This window comes from Oratosquilla oratoria, chromosome 12 (genome assembly GCF_046742065.1).
Source record: "Oratosquilla oratoria isolate Oo_2021 chromosome 12, ASM4674206v1, whole genome shotgun sequence".
Classification (NCBI taxonomy): Eukaryota; Metazoa; Arthropoda; class Malacostraca; order Stomatopoda; family Squillidae; genus Oratosquilla; species Oratosquilla oratoria.
Window position 1 is genome coordinate 29,117,675 of NC_134788.1, and position 10,000 is coordinate 29,127,674.

At 43.8% G+C, this 10,000-nt stretch overlaps 2 protein-coding genes across 2 annotated transcripts in view; one reads left to right on the forward strand and one right to left on the reverse strand.

The window, feature by feature from the left end:
• The window catches only part of LOC143031175 (uncharacterized), a 7,645-nt gene extending 6,485 nt beyond the window's left edge, over nucleotides 1-1,160 (forward strand). The window contains exon 2 of the mRNA XM_076194701.1: nucleotides 1-1,160. This exon is cut by the window's left edge and continues 1,096 nt beyond it. Coding sequence (XP_076050816.1) covers nucleotides 1-191 — 191 coding nt within the window. The 3' untranslated portion in view covers nucleotides 192-1,160.
• Nucleotides 1,161-6,035: 4,875 nt separating this feature from the next.
• Nucleotides 6,036-9,027, reverse strand: LOC143031176 (zinc finger MYM-type protein 1-like). Its single transcript, XM_076194702.1, has 2 exons — nucleotides 8,894-9,027; nucleotides 6,036-8,765 (listed from the first exon to the last, which is right to left on the reverse strand). The coding sequence occupies exon 2, from the start codon at nucleotides 7,516-7,518 to the stop codon at nucleotides 6,388-6,390; it is 1,131 nt and encodes a 376-aa protein (XP_076050817.1). The 5' UTR covers nucleotides 7,519-8,765; nucleotides 8,894-9,027; the 3' UTR covers nucleotides 6,036-6,387.
• Between the last annotated feature and the right edge of the window lie 973 nt (nucleotides 9,028-10,000).

Below are 10,000 nucleotides of genomic sequence, written 5' to 3' on the forward strand. Positions count from 1 at the left end.
ATCATATAGGGTACATGTCACATACATGTACCATCTCTTATTCTCAGAAAGAAGTCAAAGAGGAACCAAATGTAACTGGAAGTTCATATGGTCTTTCAGTATCTCAAGAAAATATGGAAATAAAAATTGAGGAACATGATCTTGACTTAGAGATGACTGCATCTATTGAACAAGACTTGTTTGACAGCTAATGTGGCAGTCATGTGGTTAATGAAAGTCTGCAAAGTTTATACAGATAAAAGTAAATTATACAAAGACAAGTTTATACAAATACAAGTACATGTATGTGAGATGAAATGTTGGAGAAGTATGGTAGGAATTACAAAGTTGGATAGAGTGAGAATGAGAAACGAGGTGAAGAGAGCGGGGATGGTAAAGAAGATGACAGGTAGGATTGGTGAAAAAATATTGGGATGGTTTTGGACACATGGAAAGAATGAGCGGAGAAAAATTAGTAAAAGAGGTGTGGAAGGCAGAGGTGGATGGAGTGAATGTGAGGGGATGACCAAGGATGGAAGGGACAAGACAGGAGATATGGGTGAATGGAGAATGGCTTTGTATGGATGATACTATGATGCAAGGAAGGGGATAGGGGATGGTGAGTAGTTATGTGTAAATGAAATTTTGATACAACCTGAAGGGATTTCTCCTCATATTTTTTCTGCATGAGGAGATAGAGGGAGGTGGTCACCAATTAAGTGAAACGGCCTTGCAATGGATGTGTTGTGACTTGCTGCATTGTTTCTGACCCACCAGGGCAGTAGGCAGGATACAGGGATGACCTGTCATCCATGAAGAACTAAGATGAGAGGGAAGAAAGGGTGGTGGATTGGCTACCTCCCTGGTAAGGGGGAAAAAGCTCTTGGTATATAGACCAACAATCAAACTGTTCTCTTGTAATACTACTTGTCCCCAATATAGTGATTAGAATCAATAAGTAGTAATGTGAGGGATATATTCTTTCCTGATAACTCATGTTGAAGGCAATCTAAGTCAAAGTAGGGGAAAGTGATGAATTAGCAAATGAGAATTATGTAACTGTTCCTTTAAGAAAAAAACTTTATGAAATGTATTTTCTGGCATACTTATTGCATGAACAGTTCTGATGTGAATTGCCAATTCAGGCTGATAAGAACAGAACATAATAAAAGAATGAAGGAGACTGCAAAAGACCATAAATTTTATTACCACCTATCACCCTGCCCATAAAGTTATCTAGCCTCTCACAACAACTGATAGTTTCAGTTCTCGCTACATGGTTACTAAGTCCATTCTACTATTCTATTCATTAACCGCTTTATTGGTAAACCAGGTCATGCCTGTTTCCTTCTCAAGCCTAAATTTGTTCAAAATTAAATCCTTTACTGTGAGTCCTGCCCTGTTGTCTTAATATGATGACCTTGTCTGTACCCCTGTGATACCTCTTTAAGATAACCCTACACTCTACATCTTTTCACAAAGTGTAGATTAAGGTACCTATTTTCTTCGTAAGGTAAATTTCTGAGCCCGTGTATCATTTTGGTCCTTCTCTGCACTGATTCTAGTGAATTAACATCCAATCCACAAGACGGAGACCAAAACTGTACAGGATACTCAAGGATAGATCAAACTAAAGCCAGATAGATTTTGATAACCATACCTGCACTTTTGTAACTGTCCTAGCCATAAATACTAATGCCTTATTACCTGTTCCTGGCGCTAATGGACTATTTCCTGGATTTAAGGTCAGGACTCCCTAGCACTACCTACTCTTTCTTACATTCACTTTTTTCTCAGTTTTCAGTCTTGATAGCAAAAGACAGCCATTTTTCGAGTGCCTAATAGGATTGTGCACTTTTGAAAGGGACAGACTGAACTGTTATTGGAAAATTTATCTTTCAAAGTTCTGATTCCTTTTTCATTAACTCCGTATTAAAGAAGTCTGCCATCCGTCTTGTATTAGGGTGGAACCGTTTCTCAGTCACAAGCTGGTGGTAGTAGCAGGAGAGGGGAGCAGTTGTCAGCTCTTCTGGTTTGAAAAGGAGTCAGAGTTGACAAAGACAAGTTCTGGGCTGTACTTTCCCGGGAGTGAACGCCAAGAGATCGACGCTAACGCTGTGAAGGACATTCAAGAAGTGTTGGCCCTTTCAATTTTATTACCTGGCATTTATGCAAAGATATTTTAGAGGAAGATAATCGGACACAAGTGCGTTTTACATTCTAGAACACCGGGTCAAATGACCAAGAAAGGATGTAGGACGAGCTCATGTTAAGAGGTCTTTCTCAGGGTCAGAGTCATATCACGATGAGGATTGGTGGTTGGGGGAAACCGGTTACTGTACTCTGCGGGAGTTGATGAATCGAACCTGACGACCTGCCCTGCCCATCCTGTATTTTCAAGTGACCTCTCGATGCCTGAGAGGGACGGCTTCCTTTCTTGACAGTGTAAAGCAGACCAGAGGTGAATGAGAAGTTGTTGTGTTGTTGAGGATGATCGGTGTTTCCGGAAGGGGAACATGTGTGATCTGTGTAGGGTCACTGCTGGAGAAGCAGCATCACTGTATACAGGAGGAGTGCGATCGGGTGCTGCTGTGAACAAAGGTCAGCGGCCGGTAGGAATGAGCGCTCTTGTTGCTGCGTGCTTATAATGTGGTGTCCTTGGCAAGACCTGGTCAAGGGAGGTGTATGCGGTTCTTCCCTGCACTCTTGAGTCCCTGACGGTTTTGAGACATCGTCTGTTACAGGGGCGCCGAGTCGCCCTGCATCTTCCATTCGTGGTCGCCGGTGGGTGCACGAAGAGGTGGGGCCAGGTGTGGTCCTGAGGTGTTGGATGGGCCTCTCCTAGTGGGCGCGGATGGTCCGCTGGGCACATTCGGGAACTTTTGCCGCCAATGTGCAGTACAGTTTGGACGGGCTGAAGAGCAGTTCCCCGGGGCATTTGTAGTCCCTCATCTCAAACCCGCCATTCGGCAGTCTCTTGCACACGTAGTACCTGCAAATCGAAAAACGAGCGTGAGTGCGTTACTATGGCGTCTGCCAAAGGGTGAATTGGCTAGAGACAGGTGGGTTCTGCCAAATGCCCTGCAAGGCGGTATAGAAGGGAGCTACTGGAGGCAATCAGTTGGCAGGCACAGTGACAGACAAAAAGACAAAGGGATTCCTCTCGTGGGGGTCGATCGACCGCTGGGCTCGAACTCGGGGGCCCATGATGACCCCGAGGGGGAGTTGGCTGTAGCCCAAACAACGACCCCCCCGGACCTTTGTCCAAGACGTTTACCGCCCTTCGACGGGGTAGAGCACTTACTGGGTGCAGTCCCCTGGGTAGGTGATGGTGCCCGTCTTGGTACACGTCGGGGTTTCTGGGGACGTGCTGGAGGAAGGGGCGGTGGTGGCGGCGGAGGAGGAAACGGGAGAGGCGCCGGTGGTGGCCTCGGACGAGGCACCGGTGGTGGCCTCGGACGAGGCGCCGGTGGTGGCCTCGGACGAGGCGCCGGTGGTGGACTCGGATGAAGCGGCGGAAGAATCCGAGCTGGGGGACGACGAGGAGGAGGGGGTGCTGGCTGACGCATCCCGGCTGGACGCGGTGGAAGAAGCCGCGGAGGAGGCGCAGGCGGGGGTCACGCCGAGACTGGCCAGGGCGCACTCTCCCAAGCACTGGACGGAGGCGGACGTAGCCGCGGGCTTGACGCATCCCTTGGCGTCGGAGTCGAAGACCTTGCCGTCTTCGCAGCAGAGGGCTGTGCTTGGAGGAATGTTAGCCCCGACGCACAGGAAATACCTGTTGCACTCGTAGTTGTCCTTGACCATGCCAAACCCCGGGCAGTTGGTCTCGCCAGGATCATTTGGTACCAATTGGCAGTCCTTTGTCTTGTCGTCAAAGATCTTGCCATCGTCGCATGCGGTCTCCTTGGTTGACTCTAGGCCGTTGTCGGTCTCGAAGCAGGTGTAGTAGGCCTTGCAGTCGGGCAGGACCGGGAAGACGCCCATCTCGGTGCATTCCTGCTGGCTGCCGCCGCCGCTTTCTCCCGCCTCCTCGCACTTCTCCTCCTTTGGGTTGAAGACCCTACCCTCGGAGCACGACTTGAGCTCGCCCGAGGGACACAGCAGGTAGCTGCTGGGGTCGAAGGGGTCCGCCACGAAACCTTGGTCTCCAGCTTCGCACTTGCAGTTGTCATCCGCTCGAGTTAGTCTCCTATTAGCTGGGGACGCTTCACACATCGCCTCGGGTTCCTTCCCCTGGCATGTCTGGACCTGAGGGAGGGAGGAGCCAGGTTTGTTTACAAGGCAGCCGGGAACGCGTCATCTTTATGCGCAGGTGGACAGGGGCACTTACCGTCAACTCGTGGATTCGTATGGGGACGCTTCATGACTCACCTCGGAACAAGGAGCCTCATACCCCTTGTTGTCGATGCAGAAAATGACCGTCTTGCAGTTCTTGCACACAGTCTCGCCGTTTTTTAGCTCCTCGCAGGGATTCTCCTCCTCTGCGTTCCGAAGCGAGACGTTGGCGACTCTAAGAGGGCGAGAAGGAATGGTACTAGTTATCATCGCTATTACTATCAATATCATCACAAGACAGCAGGGCAAGTGTGTGACAGGTCAGAACGCTGGCCGAAATGGACTTTATAGGTCTTATGAAAAGAATGATACTGCTCTGAGAGTTTTCCCAGCACGAAGATGCCCAATACCCCTTTCCCCTTTCACGACTGAGGGCGTCTCGTCAAAACCTATCGAAAGTAACCGCATGCGTAGCTCGACCTCCAGTCTGCTGTTCACATTTTGGCAATCGCTGCTCGTTCTGAGCGCCCGATTGGCTCCCAAGAGATGCGTCGCACCTGAGATACTGGAAGGAGAGCTCCCAGTTGTCGTGCAGGAGGGCCGAGGGTCCCGCCATGGCCTCCTTGGTTGACACCAGAGCCTGAGAAAGAGATGCACAGCCGTGAGCACAAACCTACAACGAAAACAAATGGTATCAATTTTGAAAAGAGAGGATGCAAAATGCCAATACAAAGAAGCTCTATTGCGTCCCTTGTTGTTCATTATGTATATAAATGACTTAGACGATGGATTAAATAGTGATATTAGTAAGTTTGCGGACGACACTAAAATAGGACGCCTAATTAGGTCACGAGACGACGCCCAGGTGCTGCAGGATGATCTTAATAAATTGTTAACATGGTCGGTGAAATGGCAAATGAACTTCAATATCTCTAAGTGTAGCGTGTTAAACGTAGGGTTACACAACCCCGAAAATAGATACAGCTTAGATAACATGTTTTTAGAAAAATCTGAGTGCGAGAGGGACTTGGGAGTTCTGGTGAGTCCGGACCTTAAAACCAGGAAGCAGTGCATTAGCGCCAGAAATAAAGCTAACAGATCATTAGGTTTCATTGCTAGGACAGTAATGAATAGAAGTGCAGAGGTAATTATTAAACTCTATCTAGCGATAGTTAGACCCATCCTTGACTATGCGGTACAGTTTTGGTCTCCGTCCTACAGAATGGACATCAATTCACTAGAATCAGTACAGAGAAGAATGACCAAAATGATACATGGACTCGGAAATTTGCCTTACGAAGAGAGGCTTAGGCACCTAAACTTACACTCTCTGGAAAGACGCAGAGTGCGGGGTGATCTAATAAAAGTGTTCAAGTGGATCAAAGGCTATAACAAGGGTGATGCAAACAAGGTCATCATAATAAAACAACAGGGCAGGACTCACAGTAATGGGTGTAAACTGGACAAATTTAGATTTAAGAAGGAAATAGGCAAGAATTGGTTTACTAATAGGGTGGTCGATGAATGGAATAAACTTAGTAACCATGTAGTAAGCGCTGAAACTATCAGTTGTTTTAAAAAATGATTAGACAACTTTATGGATGGGGATGACAGGTGGTGATGGATACGGAGCTGCCTAGTGTAGGCCTTATGGTCTTTTGCAGTCTCCTTTATTCTTATGTGGGTTTCGACAACAAGAGTCCCGTAACAGAACGCCGTCTTTCAACGAGGAACCGGGAAATTGATGCCGAAATTAGGCCTTCAGAGCATGGTTGGCAGGGCTGTTTCTAGCTTGGTGGGGGCCCTAGGCAAGAGGCAGTTAGGGGCCCTCAAAAGTTAGAGAGATAGACAGATTGGTATTTCATTTATACCTGTGAAGTTTGCCAAACAGTAATTAAACGACTTCTATATCTTTTGATGGTGTCAAAGGATGCAAGTAACTATTACACCATATTTATTTATTTATACATTTATTTTAACTTAACATCACAGTCTCTGAATACAAACCACACTTCAAAATATTGGTAACTTAACATCACAGTCTCTGAATACAAACCACACTCCAAAATAGTAGTAACTTAACATCACAGTCTCTGAATACAAACCACCACCAACTGCATTGTATTGGGCTCAAAATCTCTGCTTTCTGGCTTTTTTACTAGCAAAATCATCAATGATGTCTTCATACAACACGTCTTTCCCCACTTCATGGTTGATGCTGATTATTGCAAGACCACTGAGTCGCTCCTGCCCCATAGATGATCTTATATAGGTCTTGATGAGTTTCAGCTTCGAAAAGCTCCTCTCTGCTGAGGCCACAGTCACAGGCAGAGTACAGGCAATTCTCAGTGCAACCCACAGATTGGGATACAATTCCTCAAAATGTTTTTTGTGGATAAAGGTGAGGAGCTCAAGAGCAGTCATTTCGTCTGAGGGCAAACTTGGTAAGTGTTTAACTTCCATAGCCAGTTCCTTTCCAGCAATGTCACTTTCATTTCCAGAGGTTAATGTCTTGCATAGTTTGTCACACCGGTTGTTCAATGACTGATCATCCAGTTTCTGGAAATTGACCAGCACTCCAAATTGGTCTCTTACTTCACTCAGAGTTTTAAATCTATCAGTTAAGGATTGAATGGTAGTGTCAACAACAACATTAAAGAATATTATTTCTAGCCTCTTCATTGCATCTGCAATGGGCTCATCTGCGGCCCCATAAGCAAAGTGTCTTTTTGTACTTCTTAATCTCTTTTCTTTGAGTACAGCCTCTACATTCATTTTCTCACACATATCTTTAGCAGAGACTTGAGCTGAAGTGAATCCAATTCTGTAATTAGTCAGAGATGTTTTCGCTTTAGTAAGGAGGTCAACTGCCACATCAAGCTGCATTTTAGTAGACTGCAGGAGCTTACTGACATGGTTCACAATGTGTAGAATGTCATACCATATGACTGTGCAAATGATAAATCGGTATGACCCCACCTCTTCTGCCAGACTTTGGGTTTCAACCTTGGTCAGAGGATCAGACACTTCCCTGACCTTCAACAAAGCTTCCCTTATATTAGAGGCCTGATACCGCACAGCTTCTATGCTATTAATACGGCTCTCCCATCTTGTGTCACTCCAGGTCTTGAGTGCAACAGTGACATAATCTTTTAGGATTGCCCATCTTTGTGGTGAGGCTGAAAATAGGTTGTACAGTTTCTGAACAGTGCCGAAATAGCTAGTGGCATCTATTGAAGCTGTTGCTGCATCAGATATCATCAAGTTTAGGGAATGTGCTCCACATGGAACATAGAGTGCACGAGGGTTCTTCTCAAGAAGTCTGGCTTGAACTCTTTGTTTCTCCCTTTCATGTTGGCACCATTATCATATGATTGTCCTCTGCAATCTTCAAGGAGAATATTCAGTTACTTCAGTTTCTTTATAATTAGAGATGACAAACCAAGACCTGTTGTTTCAGAAGCTACAAGGAACCCCATAAAATGTTCCTTAATTTCTGGTTTCTTATCCATTTTGACAGTCCTTATGACGACTGACATCTGTTCTTGATGGCTTACATCGGGAGTACAGTCCAAAATAATTGAATAATATTTGGACTGTTTAACTTCAGTCACCATTGTGTCCATTATTTTAGTACTGACTGAAGCAATAAGTTCATTTTGGATGATATTTCCAAGGTAGCTGGAATGACTGAACTGGCCTCTCTCAACACGCTCAATGTGCTGCTTCATGACAGGATCAAATTTAGCAAGCAGCTCCACCTCTTTTAGAAAATTCCCATTATTCTGCTGGTGTAACGTGTTTGATGAACCTCTAAATGCAAGATTTCTCTCGGCTAAGGATTGGATAATGGCGATTAAGCGAGTCAGGACATCTCTCCAGCGCCTCTTTTCAGCCTACAATAGTGTTCTTTCAGCTTGGTCTATTGTCTTTCCAGTTTGCAAACGGAGTTGTAAATCTTTCCAGGTTGCCATGTGCGCTATGTGTGCTGGACTGCTTTCATGACTTTTCAAAAGTGTGCCTATGTTTTTCCAGTCTGTCAGTCCTTCTGTCACTAACTTTTGTTCTTTGGTTGAAAATAATTTACAACAAAAGCAATAGAGAGCATTTTTTGTTTTTGAGTAGATAAGCCAAGTCCGCTTCATCTTTTCTCCATTAACCAATGTTCTAAAAAAATAATGATAATGAAAACTTCTTCCGTCTTCTTTTTTGGGAAATGTGAAATCAGAACTAATCTGAAATGGCCCTCTACCTACTGCATCCGTTCTAAATGCATCAGACAGAATGGTTGGCCAGTTAGCAGGATCTAGTGGTTTAGAATAAATGGGAGGCTGCTCAGAAGTAGATGATGCCTTCTGTGGTTCTGGGGAATGTGGTGGTCTTGGTGGCAGTACAGCTTCCTGGACAGATCCTGATGAATGTGATGGCACTGGAGCATCCTGTTCAGGAAGTTTCAGAATATTCCTCTGGCTTGCTGTCTGGAGCTCCAATATATTTTAGAATTGATCCTGCAAAATTACAAATTTCCTTAGATGATTAGGCGTTAGTCTAAAATAATACTCACCATTCAGAAAACATAATAAAACCAAACTTTAATATGTTTCTTTAAATTATTAAATAAACGATAATGAATTACCTTTTTCTTTTGACCATTTTTCTTCGTCAAATTTATTTTTCTTTCGTTTCTCTGCTCCGCTGAGATAAATTCGTTTTGATGCCATTACGGGAATGATGATTGGCGAGTCTTAGAGTCTAATGAAGGCCTAGCACAGAAATCTGTTAAGTGAAAACCTTATAAATACATGGAATCAATTTTACATACACGATATTCGAGTAGAATAAATATGATTATTTTTATCAGTATAGGCCTAAAACAGATATCTGTAAAGTGTAAACCTTTTAAATACCCTTAAATAAAAATAATTCTACATACACGAAATTCGGGTAGACCTGAAAGGTGAACAGATGGGTGATTGTTGAGCCTGTGGTTATCTTAATATTATATACAAACTAGAGAAACGGACCACACGACAAACGGAATAGAATTCATGTATTTCTGTCACTTCCTTTTGAGCTAACCTCGGTCCTGCCATCTAGTGTTTTTTTCATTAGGTAGGTGAAGTGAGAAAATAAATAATCATAATTTTTATAATAAAGAAATAAGCGAATAAATGAATAAGGGATTGGATAAAATATCGATACAAAATAAACAAAATTGAACATATGAACATATATGAACATTAAATATTGAAAAAGGTGGAAGAGGTAAACATTCCATAGAATACAAACATTTCCTATTGTGCATACAAATATGATAAAAGGAATTCCAACTTACAGTCACAGAACACACAAACTTACAAATTTACACTATTAGAAGCTAAGCATGAAGCGACCAAAGAGTAAACAAGAACGCTGGTGATGCCAATTCCAGTGACAAATAAAGCCAAACAATTGGACAAAGAATAGTAAGCTAATGGCCAAAAAGAGTTTGTAATCAACAATTAATAAAATCTGTAGCCATAAGCCCTAGCTTAGTGAACACATAAATGAATAAATAAAGCCAATTAATGCTTACCATATTATATCTTTAGATTAAATAAGATGTAGGTGATTTTTAACAAGATAGTATTATTATCAGACGATCAAAACATTTCAAACAATAACAAACACTGCAAGAGGCGTGTTGTTGTTTTGCGTCGGCGAGCGGGAGAGGCACAGGCTCATATTTGACCTTCGGTAGCGT

Excerpts from the sequence above, each read along its gene's own strand:
- LOC143031176 (XM_076194702.1), bottom strand. The coding sequence starts at position 7,518 with ATGATATCTGATGCAGCAACAGCTTCAATAGATGCCACTAGCTATTTC.